Source organism: Fusarium phalaenopsidis (genome assembly GCF_050370095.1).
Source record: "Fusarium phalaenopsidis strain FUZ10S chromosome Unknown contig_32278, whole genome shotgun sequence".
NCBI lineage: Eukaryota > Fungi > Ascomycota > Sordariomycetes > Hypocreales > Nectriaceae > Fusarium > Fusarium phalaenopsidis.
The window spans coordinates 2,361,630-2,380,518 of NW_028145417.1; the positions used below are offsets into that span (position 1 = coordinate 2,361,630).

Genomic DNA, 18,889 nt, shown 5'->3' on the forward strand with positions numbered 1-18,889 from the left:
ATATCAGTTTACTTGCACAGTTTACGACTCTCTTGGAACCAGGCGGTTCACCCTTAGGCTCGAAAAGCCCAAACCTCCCACCCTCCTTCGACATTTCCACTCGAGCTCCCATTTCCTGACATTGCATGCAACGAACTCGGATACTTTGGCTATAATAGTCCGGCTTTGGCTGTGGGACATGCCACACGCCTGTCAGGATGTCTGAGTATGGTGTTCCGGACTCGCTCAGCTCAGGGCCCTCGGATGCCCTACCCACCGTCAGCGACGCGAGCGGTGACGCGCCCGTTTTCCCTTTGCTCCAGAACAATGGCGCCGGAAGCCCTTTATCCTCGGAGGCACCCGGCGGCCCAAACCAGGTCGGGGAAGACGATAACGATGACGAGCCTGCGGTAGCGAAGCCCTTCATGCGGACGACAAGCCCCGACCCTTCTGCGCGAGCAGTCCCCGATACCTTTGACGACCGAGTGCCCGACCGACTGATATACAAGATGCACAAGTTTAGTCTGTATGAGACGGCGAGTCGGTATTATATCGTTGGCGTCGATGTCAGCGAGAAGCGGTACAGGATTCTTAAGATCGACCGAACGACTGAGGGTGCCGAGTTGAATATGACGGACGACAAGATTGTATACAGTCTCAAGGAGATGAATCAACTGTTGGACACCATCGACGACGGCAACCGAGGTACGGGCGGAATCAAGCTACGCTGCACTACATGGGGGCTACTGGGCTTCATAAAATTCACCGGGCCATATTACATGCTCCTCATCACCAAGAAGAGCACCGTCGCCATGGTGGGAGGGCACTACATATACCAGATCGAGGGCACAGAACTGGTTCCCCTAACGCCAGCGAAGTTCAAACCGGACACGCGCAACACTGAGGAGCAGCGATTTCTCGGCATTCTGAACAATCTCGATTTGACCAGGTCCTTCTACTACAGTTACTCTTACGATGTCACACGCACTCTACAGCATAATGTTATTCAGGAGCGCGAAGCCCTGGCTCAGGGCATCTTACCACCATCGGATGAGGACTTCAACTCGATGTTTGTGTGGAACGATTACCTATTGCAACCAGCTGTCAAGGCTCTCAGGGATCCTTATGACTGGTGTCGGCCGATTATCCACGGATATATCGACCAGGCTGGTGAGTGTGCCATGGAGTGCAAGATGATGGTTATAAAAGAAGGGCTTGCTGATAGTTGGAGGCAGCTCTGTCCATATATGGGCGTACTGCTCACATCACAGTCATTGCAAGACGGTCACGATACTTTGCCGGTGCTAGATTCCTGAAACGAGGAGCTAATGATCTTGTATGTGACCCCTTCCCTCTAGCATCAAGCTTGAGGCAATAAGCCGACAGTATGCTTACCAAGTTGCCCAGGGCTATGTCGCCAACGATGTTGAGACAGAGCAAATTGTTGCTGAGTCACTAACAACATCCTTTCACGCACCTGGTCCCCAACTCTACTGCAGCCCGCAGTATACCTCCTATGTTCAGCACAGAGGAAGCATCCCGCTTTACTGGACTCAAGATAATACTGGCGTTACACCCAAACCCCCGATCGAGCTCAATTTAGTTGACCCTTTCTACGGCGCGGCTGCCCTGCATTTCGACAACCTCTTCGAGCGCTATGGCGCACCAATCTATGTTGTGAACCTGATCAAGGCCAAGGAACGCCAGCCCCGTGAATCCAAACTACTGGAGGAGTACACGCATGCCATCGATTATCTGAACCAGTTTCTACCCGAGGGAAAGAAAATCATCCACAAGGCGTGGGACATGAGCCGAGCTTCAAAAGTGCGTGGCGGTGATGTGATCGGTAATCTCGAACTCATCGCCGAGTCGGTAGTCACCACGACGGGCTTTTTCCAAAACGGTGACGGTATCACGAGCCCTATGACGGCACAGAATGGTGTTGCCAGGACCAACTGCATTGACTGCTTGGATCGTACAAACGCAGCACAATTCGTCATCGGCAAGCGGGCGTTGGGCCATCAGCTACACGCGCTGGGCATCCTGGAAAACACCGCGGTCGAGTACGACACAGATGCGGTGAATCTTTTTACACATATGTGGCATGACCATGGTGACACCATCGCCGTTCAGTACGGTGGTTCGCAACTCGTCAACACCATGGAGACATATCGCAAGATCAACCAGTGGACGAGTCACTCGCGAGACATGATCGAGAGCTTCAAGCGCTATTACAACAACTCTTTCCTCGATAGTCAGCGCCAAGAGGCATATAATCTTTTCCTCGGTAACTACATCTTCACCCAGGGCCAGCCGATGCTGTGGGACTTGGCCACCGATTATTACCTCCACCATGCCGATCCGAGAGACTGGTCTCTTAGGATGAGACATAACTACATCAACTGGTTCACCCCGGCATATCTTGAAGAGAGGAAGGTCCCGCCATATGTGCGCAAGCGGGACATTGCTCGTACTCACCCCGTCGAATTCTTTGATGATTATTGGCTCGAGTACTATAGACCCTCAACCCTCTCGTCGTTCCCCAAGATGTTTGCCTACAAGATGAACTCGACCATCAAGTATATTCCCCTCAAGTCGACGCAGGATGGCCGATACGATCTCAGTCCCTTCCGAGTCCGTACAGAGGGTGATGTTGACCACAGCGACAAGAAGAAACACAAGAAGGAGGCAAGCAAAGGCAGCGCGCCAACTCAGATGCCAGGAGACACTAGGGGGGCAGTTAAGAACCCTGAACCAGCTCCAGGCCAGTCGCCAGCGAAGGTCATCTCGCTCCAACGTTGGTTGCAGCCAGCTCAGGACAAGACTGCTCACCAAAATGGCATACGACTGGATACGACACAGCCCTTGCAAAGACCTGATTCGCCTACAAAGACGAAGCAAACAGCTTTGGAAAAGTCCAAGGCTGCACAGTGGACTTTCACCAAGGCCGTCCACGACTCTCTGAATCCATCCGTGGCAGAACAAGAATATGAGGACTACGAGCGGTACATCAAGCACCCACAAAATCTTCCTCTTGTTGTCTCCAGCGATACTCCTGTCGACGTTGATTCGTCCGAGTATCAAGAATATGTCAGTGGTGGCTGGCAAGATGAGGGTTTGATGGTCAAAGGGACTGAGGAAGAAATTGACGTCTATGCTGAGTTGCTCAAGGTGGGTGAGAACCCACTCACAGTGACTGAAGAAGATGGCCCAAAGAAGAGATACAAGGCCTATAGGAAATGGCTACGTGGAAAATCCTTCTTCAAGCAGCAGCCTCTGGACTAGACGCACAAGCACCTCCTCAGTCGCTAAGCCAAGGCCGGGGTAAACAATCTTGCCAGCCGAGGCTCCTTCTCCACCACTTCATCGAGCCGAGCAGGACGTTTGGAGTCGTCCTCAGCCCAGAGAGCTTGCAAGATATTGGATGTGTGTATCAATTCTTGAGACAGGGCTTCAACATCAGGTTTGGAGACCTGCGTTGAGCTGCTGTCACTCTCCTCGGTGACGTTGAGCCAGCACAAGGAAAGGATTCGGATAATCTGCTCAGCGTGCTCAGTTTGTTGAATTCGAGGCCAGCAATTGGTAATGATGGCGTTTAATGCTTGTGTCGCAGCGATAACAGTGGGAGGATGCGCGGTCGCGAAAGGATCTGTCATGATCGATGAGATCATTGAGAGAAGATTCTTCGTATAAGTTAGTGCGATCCGGTGGCGTTTTCTTGATATTGTACAGGCGCCTTACCTTTAGGTGTTTGATTGAATAGATACCCAGGCAATTGACTATCGACGCTGTTTTCTGCATTAGAACTTGGACAATCCGGGAGTATTGAGAGGCATGGAAGTGTCCGGCGAAGATGCCATCTCTGAGGGCCTTGTCTAGTAGCCGACGACGTTCAGGGTTTTGAAATCCCTCTGAAGACTCGGCTAGTTCGGTGAGAACATCGTAGGCTGGGCTGAGTATAGCTGTGGACTGCTCTTCGGGCGTGACACTGGGAAGGTAAAGAAGCATCGGGAATGTGGCATCCTCGAAAACTCGGCCAATTCCTGTATTCTGAGGCACTTGGCCTGGGCATTTCGCCACGAAAGAAGCCAGAATCTCTAGCCCTCTTGACTTGACGTCTATCGACTCGTTCTCGACGAGGGCAAGAAGGACGGGTGTGAAGAGTGGCCAATGTTGTTGAATGAGAGCCGGCTGACAATCCCCAAATATCAGTAAAAGCCAACCAGGAGATGTGGAAACAGACTAACCGTAGACATATTCACAGCCCATTGTATCGCAGTCTCGGCCCAAGGAGCCTCATCTTTCCATGTTTGGACTTCTTCAAACATTCGAGGTCGATCTCCGGCCGTGGAGTACTGGGACGGCCGCCCGGAAGCCGTGATCCTGGAGGACTGTCTGGTAAAGAGAGGCTTCAGGGTCTTCTGGAGGACTGGTCCGACGATGAAATCCGGCATTTTCTCATCAGTTAGTTGTTGGACAAGAAGCTCTGTCGCAGTGGTTGCAGAGATGGATGTAGTCCAAGGATCTCGGGCATCCGTGACACGGATGAGCTTGAGGCGAGTGTCTTCGTCCAGGGCGAAGGAGTATTTTGATGAGAGAACACTCAAGCAAGCCAAACCCGCTTCCACAAGAAGGGCAGAGTCTTCTATGTGGGATCAGCGACCGGCAAAATGAGGTGTGAACACTTGTGCTTATAGACATACCTGTGTCGTTCTTCACTGATAGCACCTTGCTGTTGATAGCTTCAACGAGCTTCTCGGCTTGTCCATCTTGCAGATCACAAGTTTCTTTTGCTGATAGGTGTCCAGCCACACGAAGAATTGCTTCGTGAAGATCCTGAACCTCCATATTAGCAATGGCATGCTCAAGAACTGAGGCTGGCACTTGGCGAGAGGATCATGATAACAAAGGTATACACACCGATGAGTCCTCGCAAGCATTTAACCGGTCAATCGAGTCTCCTAGAGCCCTAATATCTATAAGACCTGAGCGAAGTGCAACAAATGATTAGCTCTACTGTGCTCCTCAGGCTTCCGCTAGGAGCTTGGAGGCTTACCCGAGAGTGCATTGAGGTGTTCGATGTTTGAAGGACCTATTAGGCCATCCAGCACGCTAAAGGCGGGATGGAGAGGAGACTCGGACATTTCTAAGGGCTTGAGAGAATTAATAGTAGGGAATGGCGGGGAGGTTTTGTTGGTGTTGTAGATAATTGTCCAAAGGTGTGTGTTAGGAGCTTGGTTGTGAATTCCGTTAGGATTTCTGGTGAAGGAAGCACAGTGTCAAATATGCACTCCATAAACAGTACGTGAGTAGCCCAACCTCGTTCGCAACAGAACATTCCTAACTACGGCTTCACATACTTGACCTGCTTTTCTACTCATGAAACCATAAGATAATTGTGTCACCCCTTAGTCCTCTGCGTAAAATGTAGCGACGGACAACGATCGGTCCTGCACCGCGGACAAGCAATTGGATTCTACACAACGTTATGCACCCTCAATATGCAGTATGTATTGGTAGATCCGTCTCAAACATTGAGAGAGGAGGTAATTCTAGCATTTCAAATGAGAGTGCTGCTACTATTTCTACCGTATCCCCAACTCCTCGCGCCTCTTCCGCACTTCTTCAATAGCACCAGCTGGGTCAGTCTCCTCAGGATGACGGAGCTGCCATGCGACGCAAATGTCAAGGGCTTGCCCAGTCCATTTCCCTGGCCTGGTCCCTAGAGCTTGAGCTAGCTGGCGCCCGTCGAGGAGACGCTTTAGCGATGGGGCATCGTAGACATCTAGCTTAGCCAGATGGTCGAGGAAAGCCACCCAGCTCGCGACGAGCTCTTGTTCTAACCGCGTTGTTAGCATCTGTCCCACTGAGCAAGCCATTCAACGCCGGTTTTTACTCACTCTGCGACTTTTCTTGGTTCCATTCCTGAAGAGTTTCCAGGACTTCGACCAGCAGGGCGTTCAAGACCTGTAGTCGCCATGAGCCTGCTGGCGTATCCCATTTTCGAATAGCCATGCCAAATCGATCGCGCTCTTGGATGAACGACTCTCCATCGCAAACACCCCTCTTCAATGCCATGATCTCCTTGCGGTGTCGATGTGAAGCCGCAATAATGTCTGACAACTTGTTTGGGGCTTTGAAGCCTTCACGGGCGACCACTGCCACAAGTGGGAGGGAATTTGCTTTCTTTCGGAAATTCGGGGGCTCTTCCACCGTCATCCAGGGGCAGATAGCAGCGAGATTCCAGGCGGTATAGATGGCGTCATGGGTTTGGACCAATCGACTAGCAATGGAGGATGGACTTTGGTCTTGCAACAAGTCTTGAAGGCAGCTATAAGCGACTTTCCACCGAGAGTCATCTGGTACAGGGAGGTCTTCCCGAGTGGGGTCTGTAAAGATGGCAGGGAAAAGCTGCAGCTCATTAATGAACTCGAGGCTTTGATAAGGATGGGCACCTATGAATGTGTCAGTTGGACTCATAGACCGACCCAATCAGGGCTTGAGTGTTGTCGAACCTTTCAACATCTTCTCCAGCTCCACGCCGACTCGTTCTCGGCTGATCTTGAGGCGTAGGGCTTCAAGAACCTTGGGATTCGCCATGAACTTTCGTGTGTCGGGGTCAATTGTGAACTGAAGTCGGCTGGCGAAACGGACAAGACGCAGGACCCGTAGAGGATCATCCATGAAGGTTTGGAAAGGTTCGAGAGGAGTCTTGATGATTTTGGAATCCATATCTGACAGTCCACCGGTGAAATCCTCAATGCGATCGTCATGCAGGTTGTAGAATAGAGCGTTGACCGTGGCATCGCGACGGCGAGCATCCTCTTCAGCCGTACCAAACTCCATCTGCGGATTGCGACTGTCCTCGGTGTACGTTTCTTTGCGAAGGTTGACAAAGTCGAGATCAAGACCAAAAATCTTGACCATGGCTGTCTCCAAGTGCTTGGACTTCTCAGGGTTGCGAGCAACGTTGTGCAGGCTGCCAATGTCGTCGGGACCAATACCATGCTTGGCGATGGCGTCTGGCTGTTCGCAGTAGTCGCACATATGCTGAGCAAACGGAACACCTGTCATGGCATTGATAGCGACATCAATATCGTGGCTCTGAATGTTGAGGAGCTTGTCGCGGACCCAACCACCAGCCCATCGAAGGACAATAGGCTCAGGCGCGGTGCCGGCCTCGTCTATTGACTTGGCGACATCGAGAAGAAGACGACGGAGTTGCTGTTCCCGAGGAGTAAGCTGGATTGTGGTTGTAGCCATGGCGGGGCTTGAGGCTCGAATGGATGGCCGAGTTGGAGATGAGGACGAAGCGGTTGAGAGTACTGCTATTTTATAGCTCGAGTGTGTATGCTTGTCCTTGAGGAATGAGTCAAGCTTCCTCTTCATGGCAGAACCCGGAATAGCCAGGCGCCTGAGCATAGAACAGGGCCAAATCAGCAGGATTCTCAGCCACACATGCGGCAGCCTGAGTAATTCTCTTGTGGATAGATTTCCTATGCCGTTGAGATGAAGGATCTTGACAATTTGTTCGGGGCAAGACTAACCTCTCTACTCTGCTTAGGAAGGCACGCGATAGAGAATAAGCAGGAAATATTTGAGGAATGGCCTATGAGAAGCATATGCCCCTATCCTCTTGAAAGAATGGTGATGCCAAACAGTGATCTTTTGGTGTTTCTAAAACAAGCATCCAATGTGCTCAGGCAAAGCAGGCCAGGCTGCCTTGGTGCTGATTGGCCGAGAGAGCTTTGCCCGCACAGTGTGAGTCAGATTCGCCGGATGACTAAGCTCCCGTCAAGATGGCAAGTCATACGTGCACCGCCGGCGGTGCAAATAAGATCACGTGATATATCGCACCGCCGGCGGTGCAAATAAGATCTGTTATATAAGACCGACTTATATATATGTGATCAAGAGATATCCCTCCCTTATCTATTAAGAGAGCATCTATTTATGTAATTAAAGAGATTAAGAGGCCTTCTATATATATAAATATTCAGGATATAACATAATCTATTAACCACGCGCTAATCTGCCTTAGGCTATAAATAATATATAATGCCTTTACTTATATAACTAAATAGCATAGTTCTAAAGTAAATTACTTTAATGCTTTTAATATATAAAGCAGGCTTTTTCTTATTAAAGAAGGCTTTTATCCTCTCTTAAATAATACTATGAAGATAAATAATTAAAATTAAAACTAAGGTTAAAACCCTTAAGACTTTCTTATCTTTATTAATAATATATTAATACTAACTAGGGCAGTATATTTAATAAATATAAATATCTTAGCTACTTTATATATTATTACTAGTAATTAGTAGTAAGAGTAATATCCTAATAATCCTTATCTAAGAGCCTAGCCTCTATAGATATATTATTAGTAGGCTTAGTATATATTACTAAATGACCCTATTATATTTAATGCTCTATATACCTAGAATCCCTAAGCCCTTATGAGAGCCTAGAATACTTAGTATCCTCCTTAAGGTGCTCCTATCGCTATGCTATTACGCCTATAGGGATATTAGGTTAAGGGAAAGTAATATATTACGTATTAGAATTAGTAGCTATAGCAATAATAATAGAGGGTTAACCCTAATATTAACCCCTATTGGAGCATATATACCCTTTAGGCCAGAGATTAGGTATATCGGAATTAGCCTATAATTATCCTAGGCATAGTTTAGCCCTCGCCGGCAATAGGGATAACTACCTATTAGCTAACTATTATAATATTAGAGAATGCAGGGATTTATATTATAGATATTAATTAGAATAGCTATATATAGTGGTATTAATAAGGAAAGTAGTGATTTCTATAAGGGTAGTTATTTTATTCCCTAGATAATTAAAAGCTACTAGGCCTATAATATATACTTATTTAACTTACTTATAACTTAATTAAAATAAGCTATTAAGTTATATATAATATACTTAGAGATTTATTTTTTTTTTCTCTTTTAAATAATATATATTAATTATATCTTATATTAATTTTATAAATATTAATAAGAGGGGTTCTCGCCTCTATATTAATTCTCTTATAATTTATAATCCCTTTTAATAATATCCTAGATATATTATATCCCTCGCTGCTATATAAAGGGCCGCTATGCTATCTCTTTCTTTATATTAGATTTAACCTACTTAGTCTTAGCCTTATCTTAATTAAGATAACTTATTATCTCCTCCTTAGTCCAGTCTTTAATGCTATTTTCCTCCCTATAATACCTCTTTATTTACTTATAGTTAAGGCACTAGTTATACTTAGCTTTAAAGTAATATATAGGTAGCTTTATAGCCTTCCTAAATTACTAGTTAGTCTTAACTATTCCCCGAGGCAATATAGCATACTAGGCCTCTTATGCTTCCTTATATTATTAGAAGATAATACGAGGATTATTAGCTCGCAATATAGGCGCAGCTAGGGCAACTATTAATATAGCTACTAGGGGAGATAATACCTAAGTTATTATATATATTAATATATATATTATTATAATAGTCTTAGATATAATAAAGGCGCCTAATAGGGATAATAGGGATAAGGAGCGGGTTATAAAGCGAGAAGATATATATATTATTATCTGCGTGGTTATAAAAGTCTAGACTAGAGCCGCTAGTGGAGCTATTAATAGATCCTCGTAGCGCAAGGGGTAAGCCTTTAAGGTTATCTTATAGCTAAGCTTATAATATCTCGAACACTTTAGTTATGCCCTTAGCTATAATGCCCTCCTAATAAGCTCAAATATACTAAGCTTATACTATGTGCTCATTGCCGGCAGCGTTGAATTAGCTACTAGGCGATTAAATAACTTATAAGGCTTAATGAGAAGCTAGGGGATCCCTAAGCGCTAGAGGTGCTAATATATATAGAAATAATATAGTTAAAGGGGCTTATTTCGCACTAGCAATAGCTAAAGGGTATAAGCATAAGGTAGACTAAGAGTCCTCGTGAATATGCCTATATACGCGGGATATACTTCTAATAGTTATTCCCGCTAAGAGTCAACCTTATATAAAGCTTTATATGAGATCCAGCCACGGATATAGCTATATAATACCCTTAATAGCCGAAGAGGCGTGCTTATGTGCTGCCTGGCCTGAAGTGCCTTGAGTTTAATAAGCTGATTTAATAGTATAAGCTTAAGGATCCTCTAGGCCCTAAAGAGGTTAGCTTACGAGGTCTTTAGGTGTGATTTAATAAGCTTATAAATACCCTCATAATAAGATATAATATATTACTTAAAGTAGAGGTATTAATTAACCTATGCCTTGATAAATTATTCCTTATAGGGATCTAGCTAGGTCTAGATAAGGTAGCCTACCTTATTAATATACTTCGGGATATAGAGCTCTTTAAGCTTTTTAAGGTTCTCGTCATAGATATCTTTTATTACTAAGGCAATAAGCTTATGCCAGAGGGCAAAGAACTTATTCTACTCCTCGAGCCCCTTAGGGTTATTTTTATCTTAAGTAAATATAGGCATATAATAACTCAGGATAGCCTTATTAATATGCTATAAGCATAATAGCGAGATTAACTTAGGGAAGTATAAATAAGAAGCAATTATATTTATATAAGCTAGGCAGCGATCTATGAGTATTATAGATAGAAGAGCTACCTTATAAAGCTCGTATATGCTCCGTAGATATGTGAGGGCCTAGGTATAGTTATCTTCTTTTTTACTACTAAGGAATATAAATATAACGCAAAAAGTTTATTAATAGGTATCTATAATAACTATCTCGAGAAGAGGCATCTTATACTTATTAGTCTTATATATATAGTCTATTATAAGCACCTTAGGATAAGATTAAAGGTACCTTAGTGACTTTAGATATATAAATATTATTACTATAACTTAACTATTATTATTAAGACAAAGACAACTCTAGAAGCCCTCACTCTTAAGCTTATTAGCAAGGGCATATATATTACTTTAGCCTTAAGTAAGGTCTTATTTGCCCTATATAATACAATTATAGATATCTTGCTATATAGTAAGTATATCTAAATTAATATATAGGTAGGACCTAATCTCCCTTGGTTTAATGCCGGCCCCGTGAAGTCATTAAACTATTAATTTATCTTGCCGGGATAATTAATAAAGCGTTAGATATGCCACTTAATTGAAGCTTGGCTTATGATTATGCTTATCAAAGCCAGCCTTAGGACGATGCCTTAGACTCTAAATACCGCCGCAGAGGCTCTCCTTTGCTATGATAGAGAAGCGGTATCCCGTACGGCGCGTTATAGTCTGCCGCTGTTGCTGCTTTAGGTCCTTGGGGGCAGGAGTGCGCCCTGCTCTATGGTCACAGTTAAAGATAACTACGTATCTTCCATTGGGAGTCTTCCTTGATCTCCTAGTCACAAAGGCATAGCCTCGCGGCGCAGCCTAGGCATTGATCGCGGTGCGTAGGTCCTCGCGGCTGTGATATTCGCCCTCGGGGGGGAGGGCATCATCGGGGAAGGAGCGAGAAGCCGTAATTGGATCCATTGGAGCAGGGAAAAGAGATTGTAGATAGAATTGATAATGCAGAAACTACTGGTTATTGAATTGGGGTGATAGAAGCTGTTGATGATTAAATTGAGGGCCTTATTCGAAGGGTGTTATCCCCGTTCAATAATGCCACGTTGCCCTTATTTGCACCGCCGGCGGTGCGATATATCACGTGATCTTATTTGCACCGCCGGCGGTGCACGTATGACTTGCCCGTCAAGATGTTGTGTGCTCCATTGAAAGTTTGAGCTAAGGTACTTGCCAACGGCAGCGAATCACGACTTGCTTCAAGAACGCGAGTCTATTAACCGATTACTTTTTTGGTGCTTAACCAACCCTTCATTAGACAGCTTTGACCAATAAGCTATGGGATACTCGGTCTGGATGTGCCGGACCTTTGACCGTGGACTAGGGGAACGACACAAGGGCGAGAGCAAGGATGGAGTGAGTGAATGATCTCGACCGGGCTGGGCACGATGCCTCGGCAGTTTCGTAGATCTGCCAAGGAAAGCTTAAAAGGGCAGCTTGACCTTCGGAAGAGACGCCTGGAGATGTACGCCATCACTCAGCCACATCTTACGTCGACCTGTTGATGACCTCACCTTGTTCCCCCAAGCCCCTCCCTTCCCGTTATGCCTTCTGGTATCCGTAACACTTGCTACCATTGCAACTTTGTAGCCATTGCCGCACGTTTGGATAAGTATGCGAAGCTTGGTTGCCCAATTCTCAACGGGCTGCTGTTGTGATTGTCAGTAGTTGGCAGAGAGCTGAGTTGTTAGTGGTGTCTCCTACGAAGGCAGCTGTCCAATCGGCGTCTGAAGAGGGTCACCACTTCGCCAGAACGTCCCATTCCGCAGCCATCAGTTGCTTGAGCTCGTGGGCAACTTGCCTGACAGTTCTGTTGCCCGGCTGCCCCGTCAAATGGCCGTTTGAGGAGCAAGCGATATATGGTCACGGTACCTCTGTTTAGCTTGCCCCTTTGTCCTTGTAGCGTTACACGGCCACCACCATCTTGCTGCCTCGCCATCATCAAGGGCCCTCACCCAATCGCCGAGCTCCCTCGTAGTTGGAGGTTGCTGATCTTTCACCATCTTGTAGCTGTAGGTGTACAGGAGATTAGATAGCGTCAACCTCTCACCTTGATACTTGTCCATTCACCACAAGTCTTCTCCGTATCGTGACCATCACCGTGACGTCAATGGCCACGGTGATCCGGACTCTGCGCCACGCCCGCCTGCCCCCTTACGTACGGTTGGCTGTCTCCGTATCTCGACGAACCAAGGCCCGATCCAATTCCATTGCAAGTCGCAATCTGGTTAATCTTTGATGAAGTGAGGACGTGGTAGAGACGTACAAGCTTTGCGGGGTAAACCCTCCCTCTTCCCCTTCCCGTGAAGCATATAAACACCCAGGCATCCAACATCCCAGACCTACTTTCTGATTGTGTTATTCTGGCCAGCCAGGAGAGTCTACAACTGAACACAAACCACTCCTAATACCGTTTCTGAAATCACACGACACACGCGCCATTGATCGATCTCCAACCAGTTGAACCATGGAGCAACCCATCAACAACCCGCAGGGCACTGAACAGCCCGTCGTAGACCAGTCTCCCGTCGTTGGTTCCCCCCCACAGGATCGCCGGGCGAGCGATGCACAAGACCGCCGGATGAGTGACGAATGGGGTCAGAATCACTTGTCACACTGCCTTGAGGCATCAGTTGCTCTCCAATGCTGACAACGAATACAGACGCTTCCAAGGTTCCCCCTAGCCGGTTCCAAAAACGAAAGGGCTCCATCTATGCCACACCGGGATCCCGCGATGGCCATGTCGACAGGAACTACGCCGACAAGTACTGGTCCAAGATGACCGAAAAGAACTGGGTCAGCAAATGAGCATAATCTTTTGAGTAGGAACTGCGCCCTTGGGCGATATATATTGGATGTATAACAAAGAAAGGTTGGGATGAAGAAGTGAAAGGAACAAGTCGTTGAGAAACCATCTGTACATTAAACCTATTGCGACCTACCCAAACCAGAAAACCTTCCGAAATCGCCGTATCAATCATCAAGACCGTCAATCTCGATCGCGTCAGGGTTCGAGGTAACGGCTGCCGGCACCGGTTTACCCCCTGTTGGGCCTGTGCTTGCTGCCACGAATCCTTGTGGTGCCCTTGACTGTCTCTCCAATGCTGCCATTGCGTCCACAACTTCAGCATCTTCTGCACCACCGGGTCGGCGTTGGCTACGTGCCAATGCTTGTGATGCGATGAAATTGACATCCGTGTTGTACTGGGCCTGCACACTTCGCTTGATCCGCAACATCTCTTTGAAAGTGTCCTCGTTGCCGTGCTGAACTTCGAATTGCTCCCATTTCGTCCAGAAGTCGGGGTTGGTTCGGGGGTCGCAGAACTGGGAAGCGTGTCCGTAGATTGCGCGGGCTCGGTCGATTTCGCCCAGCCTCTTCTCCATGTCTGCAAACTTGAGGCACATGTCCTTGGCTTCAGCATCAGGAAGAGCTGCAATGGCCCTCTCATAAATTGGCCTGGTCGATGTGAGGCCAAAGTTAGAAGCGGATTTCGTGATGTAAAAGTTGAACATGTCGGCACGGTCCTCGTCTGCAACCGCTCGGGTGGCTCGCTCGTAAATGCGCATTGCGTGTCGAGCTAGTCCACGCTCCTCTTCGAGATTACCATACATCAGATAAATGGTTTTCGCGAATTTGGGAGGGCAGTCTTCGACAGCCTGCTCAAAGAGATCGCGCAGTCGTTCAATCCCAATCTTCCGGTCAACGGCCTTGGTTAGATACAAGTTCCAGAGCTCAAAGGCAACGGGATAGCTGAAGAGATCCAGGCCACGTTCGTAGATCTTGAACGACTCCTCGTAGTACTTGTGTTCTTCCAGCAGGTTGGCGTAGTTGACCACGGTCTGAGGTGTTGCAATGCGAAGCTCGAATATTCGTTCATACACTTTCTTAGTCTCCTCCAGGGTTGAGACGCTCTCCACAAGATCAACATAGAAGCTCCAGAGCTTCCAGCTCTTGTGAACTCTTTGCTGCGGCGATAGGGTTTCATCGAAGTAGTCGACGGTAGATCGTTTGGGTGCCTGTACGGCCTTTGCCATGATTCGGACGGCATCATCAAAGTTTTCGTTCCGCAACTCCATCTCTGCCCATTCAATCCACATGTCAGCGAGCTCAGCCACGGACTTGAAGGGGACCTTGACAGCTTTCTCCATGATGATGCGAGCATTTCGCAAATCACCACCACGCTCGTAAAACTTGGCGTAGTTAGCCCAAAGTTGGTGGAAGGCGCCGACAGCCCGTTTTGGCTGAATGGCTGCAATCGCATCGGTATAGGTTTGCGCAACTTCTTTCTTGTTATCACCCCAAAGAGCCACCCTCTTCTCCCATTCGGGCACACTGTTAGGGTTTTGTCTCAAAAGGACGTCGTTGAGAAGAAAAGGTCGGCGATCCATGAGTTGTTCAAAACGCATCATTCTGATATCCAACTCGAAATCTGCATTCTCGTCCTCGATACCCTTTTCAGCCCGCGAAGATGCCACTTCCATGAGAGCGCCGATGATGGACTCTTCGAACTCGGTGTAGGCCTCGAAGATGAGGGTGAAATCTCGGACGGTCATGACGGTGGTAATGCCCTCTTCAAAAACATCACGGGCCCGTTCAAAGCTTCCTCGTCGGATCCAGTAGGTCGCTAACCCTGACCAAAGCTTTCCTCTTTGGTCAGCGAATCGAGTGATGCCACTTCTAATGATGCGTTCGGCGTCGATCCCTGTCTCGTACCCAGTCTCGATTTCAGCTGCGTGTTCGACGAGCAGGTCAACCATCTCGCTCCAGAGTTCGTAATGGCCCTTCCCATGCTTGCTGTTGAAACGGGTATTGTTGAGAATGTCGATGAATTTCAGGGCAGCCTCAGTATAAAGGCCTGTCTGCACAAGAAGTTCGATGAAGTCCTCGGCATCCTCGGGATGAACTTGCATATACCGTCGCCAGATCTTTACGGCCGTCGTTCCTGCGGCGGAGTTGGCGAAAGGCCGATAGACAGCCCAGATGCGGTTATGTTGAGTGATCGGAAGGGCTCTTAGGGCGCGATCGAAGGTTCGTCGGGTCAAGGTCACGAGCGGCTGCTTGGTGAGGAACTTCAGATACATTTCCCAAATCCTTGGCATCTTGTTCAGCAGGATTAGAGCTCTTTCGAAGAGGGCATTAACCTTGCGGTACTCGGCGGCGAAAATCGCCGGGTTTAGTTTGGCCACATGCTTTACTCGGAATACAAGATACTAATTCATGTTAGCTATGACGTGAACCGCGAAAAGGAGGCAAGAATACTGGGATGAAGACGTACTAGCTTCCAGAGCTTGTAAGATCGAGGCAGCTGGGCGCATGCCCGCTCCATCACGAATGCTTGCTCAACCACAGTGCCATGGCGGGCCTTGAATTCAATGTATGCTAGCCAAGGCTTAACACTAGCGGAGTTGCGGAGGATATCTTGCTCGTAGACGGAATCTTCGTTGGACTGGTCGCAGAGAGGGTCAGTTTTGGCTTGATTGCGGACACGCGTTGGGGATGGGCGTACCACAAGGTGCAGTTGCGGCTGCCTGCGCGCCCCATTCGGGGTTGCGACAATGGGAGCCATGATGATCGAAATGGCCGTTTAAGCAAGAAAGGTGACGGACAGGGTTTCGCGAAGAGAGCGGGCGGGAGAGATCAGTGTGAACCGTACATCGTCGAGGCCAGTCGAGAAGGTGAAAGAGGGTTTGCCTGAACGCAGCAACGCTGCGACTTTTATGCTCCTCAAAAGCCGATCCGTGACCGAGTGATCGGTATCGTGACCGTCCGGGTCGCCGTCGACGCTTCGAATGCAGCGCGATCCAACGGAGCGGAGGCGAATGATGTCGACAGACGCTCGTGAGGCTTGGTCGCGTAACTTTTGTTGTATTTTTCCTTTGGGCTCGCGCTGGTCAGCGATGGACAAGACGGGCGGGTCCAGCGGCCTCTGATAGAGCTCCACCGAGAGTGCTGCAGACGGGAGTGGAGGTTGCTCGCTTATAGCGATATGTGCTGCATGTTTGTGTTCTGGGTACCAGCTGCCCAGCAACTGCGCCCGAGCGCACCTTGGCAGGGTGGCAGGTAAGGTAAGCTACCGGCTTACCAGTTGACGTTAGTGCACGTGTGACGAAGGTGCCTTGATACAACTTGAAGCTCCGCCAACCCTCAACCAATTTGACATTCTGGACGGAATCTGCTCCGAACACACCTATAACCGTTGTTCAAGATGTCGGGAGCTGCAGTGAGTCGTCGAAATTGGGTTGCCACCATGGAGATGGAAATACTGATGACCTCAGGATCGCGAGGCCGTCTTCCCAACCCGGCAGTCGCTGGGTATCATGAAGGCGAAACTCAAGGGGGCTGAGACTGGGCACAGCTTGTTGAAGAGAAAGAGTGAAGCTCTTACCAAGTATGAATTGTCCTAAAGATTATGCGATTCAGTAACTGACCGAGTACTTATTTCTATCTAGGCGATTCCGAGGTCCGTCATCCCATTCCACGTCCTGCCCGCCGTTCGAAACCATCATCGCATGCTGATACCGTAGTACCACAGAGATCACGAGACGAATCGATGAGGCCAAGCGGAAGATGGGTCGAGTGATGCAAATTGCGGCCTTCTCTTTGGCGGAAGTGACCTACGCCGTGGGCGGCGACATTGGATACCAAGTGCAAGAATCCGCCAAATCAGCTCGATTCCGCGTCCGCACCAAGCAAGACAATGTTTCCGGTGTCTTGCTGCCAGCTTTCGAGAGCTACCAAACCGAAGGCAATAACGATTTTGGCCTGACAGGTCTGGGCAAGGGAGGACAGCAAGTTCAGCGGTGCAGAGAGACTTACGCGCGAGCCGTGGAAGCTCTTGTTGAACTTGCTAGCTTGCAGACGGCTTTCGTCATCCTCGACGAGGTCATCAAAGTTGTCAACCGACGTGGTCAGTTACTTGCACTCCCATGTCCTGTCCTAGTACTGACTGAGATCTCCAGTGAACGCTATTGAGCACGTCATTATCCCACGAACCGAGAACACGATCAAGTACATCAACTCCGAGCTGGATGAGCTAGATCGTGAGGAGTTCTACAGACTCAAGAAGGCAAGTTTACTTGTTCGCATACGAAGACGTATCTAACCAAACTCGTGATAGGTTGCGAACAAGAAGCAACGCGACACTGCCGCTGCCGATGCCGAGATGAAGGCAAGACGTGCTGCGCAGGCCGCAGCGCAAGGCGGCGAGCTGCCTCAGAAGGAGGAATCAGCACCAGCTGATATTCTTGGCGCTGAAGATGACGAAGATGTCATCTTCTGAGGATTCGGTGAGAGGGCAATCACCTATCATCATAGGGTCGATAGGGGAACAGATGGCAGGATTAACTATTTGACCTCCAGACAAGCGAACGGCGAACCTTCATCGGGGCTCGCAATAAGGGAGGAAGGACGTGTGAATTATGACATTAGGAGTCGATAGGATATTATTATTGTTACAAACCACCTCACTGGCGCTGGTACGTGACCTTGATGGGCTTCTCTCCGAGACTCATGCCCGCAGTGTTCTCCTTTGCGGTAATGGCACCTTGCTCTGCCTCGTACTCGACGAAAGCAATACCCCGACGACCGGGTACCAGTCTGACCTCGCGGAAGCCCTCGAAGCGTCCGAAAACGCTGGTCAGAGCCTCGATGTCGTAGTCTTCGGGGAGGTTCTGGACGAACAGAATCTTGTTGGGAGGGAGGAACTCGTCCAGGACACCGCCTGCTGCCGCAGCGCTTGTTGACTTGAGGCCGGATGGCCTGGCCGCCTTTGTTGGTCGGCTGTCTGGTGCCGCACCCGGACCTCGTTTGTTGAGCTGCCTCTGTTCTTCCGCAGCCTCAAGGGCCTTGCGCTTGTCTGGGATCCGAAGTCAGTAGCTGGTCGAGTAAACGCTAATGAGTTGATGTCGCATACCCTTTTCTGCCTGTCTGTGTCTCTTGTGAGATTCAAATTCTTCTTGGCTGCAGTTCATCTCGACAGTCTTGTCGCTTCTGCTGCGCGCCAATGCGACCTTCATCGGCTTGTCGAAGAGCTCGAACCCATCAACCTCCTCAATAGCGCTTCGTGCGCTTTCAGGATCATCGAAGACGACGAAGGCCTGACCCTTGGCCTTTAGGTTCTTCTTGGCCACGACATCGACGACGTTGCCGAACTCAGAGAATACTGTCCTCAAGGCTTCCGTCAAAGTCTCGGGCTTGACGCGCTCTTCCAGGTTCTGTACGTAGACACTACAGATCAGTCAGCAAATGACCTTCACGTAGCGTGTCGGGTGTGCAATGACACGCACGTGGAGATAGGGGTTTCTGAAGCCAT

At 48.5% G+C, this 18,889-nt stretch overlaps 7 protein-coding genes across 7 annotated transcripts; 3 read left to right on the forward strand and 4 right to left on the reverse strand.

Annotated features, from left to right (window-relative positions):
• Positions 1-197: 197 nt before the first annotated feature.
• LRP88_01366 (phosphatidylinositol-3,5-bisphosphate 5-phosphatase) lies at positions 198-3,264 on the forward strand (the record flags this gene model as incomplete). Its single annotated transcript, XM_083238053.1, has 3 exons — positions 198-1,149; positions 1,215-1,315; positions 1,387-3,264. The coding sequence occupies 3 exons, from the start codon at positions 198-200 to the stop codon at positions 3,262-3,264; spliced, it is 2,931 nt and encodes a 976-aa protein (XP_083106558.1).
• A 23-nt stretch (positions 3,265-3,287) lies between these two features.
• LRP88_01367 (uncharacterized protein) lies at positions 3,288-4,827 on the reverse strand (the record flags this gene model as incomplete). Its single annotated transcript, XM_083238054.1, has 4 exons — positions 3,288-3,662; positions 3,787-4,170; positions 4,227-4,624; positions 4,683-4,827. 4 exons carry the CDS (start codon positions 4,825-4,827, stop codon positions 3,288-3,290), a joined length of 1,302 nt encoding a protein of 433 aa, XP_083106559.1.
• Positions 4,828-5,830: 1,003 nt separating this feature from the next.
• LRP88_01368 (uncharacterized protein) lies at positions 5,831-7,368 on the reverse strand (the record flags this gene model as incomplete). The annotated part of the gene is made up of 3 exons (XM_083238055.1): positions 5,831-5,837; positions 5,888-6,434; positions 6,495-7,368. 3 exons carry the CDS (start codon positions 7,366-7,368, stop codon positions 5,831-5,833), a joined length of 1,428 nt encoding a protein of 475 aa, XP_083106560.1.
• Positions 7,369-13,044: 5,676 nt separating this feature from the next.
• LRP88_01369 (uncharacterized protein) lies at positions 13,045-13,385 on the forward strand (the record flags this gene model as incomplete). Its single annotated transcript, XM_083238056.1, has 2 exons — positions 13,045-13,174; positions 13,240-13,385. 2 exons carry the CDS (start codon positions 13,045-13,047, stop codon positions 13,383-13,385), a joined length of 276 nt encoding a protein of 91 aa, XP_083106561.1.
• Positions 13,386-13,550: 165 nt separating this feature from the next.
• LRP88_01370 (mRNA splicing protein SYF1) lies at positions 13,551-16,144 on the reverse strand (the record flags this gene model as incomplete). Its single annotated transcript, XM_083238057.1, has 3 exons — positions 13,551-15,788; positions 15,854-16,024; positions 16,085-16,144. The coding sequence occupies 3 exons, from the start codon at positions 16,142-16,144 to the stop codon at positions 13,551-13,553; spliced, it is 2,469 nt and encodes an 822-aa protein (XP_083106562.1).
• Positions 16,145-16,783: 639 nt separating this feature from the next.
• LRP88_01371 (H(+)-transporting V1 sector ATPase subunit D) lies at positions 16,784-17,857 on the forward strand (the record flags this gene model as incomplete). The annotated part of the gene is made up of 6 exons (XM_083238058.1): positions 16,784-16,798; positions 16,854-16,966; positions 17,028-17,038; positions 17,111-17,485; positions 17,538-17,656; positions 17,708-17,857. The coding sequence occupies 6 exons, from the start codon at positions 16,784-16,786 to the stop codon at positions 17,855-17,857; spliced, it is 783 nt and encodes a 260-aa protein (XP_083106563.1).
• A 184-nt stretch (positions 17,858-18,041) lies between these two features.
• Positions 18,042-18,889, reverse strand: LRP88_01372 (U1A/U2B'/SNF family RNA-binding protein; the record flags this gene model as incomplete). Its single annotated transcript, XM_083238059.1, has 3 exons — positions 18,042-18,433; positions 18,491-18,804; positions 18,864-18,889. 3 exons carry the CDS (start codon positions 18,887-18,889, stop codon positions 18,042-18,044), a joined length of 732 nt encoding a protein of 243 aa, XP_083106564.1.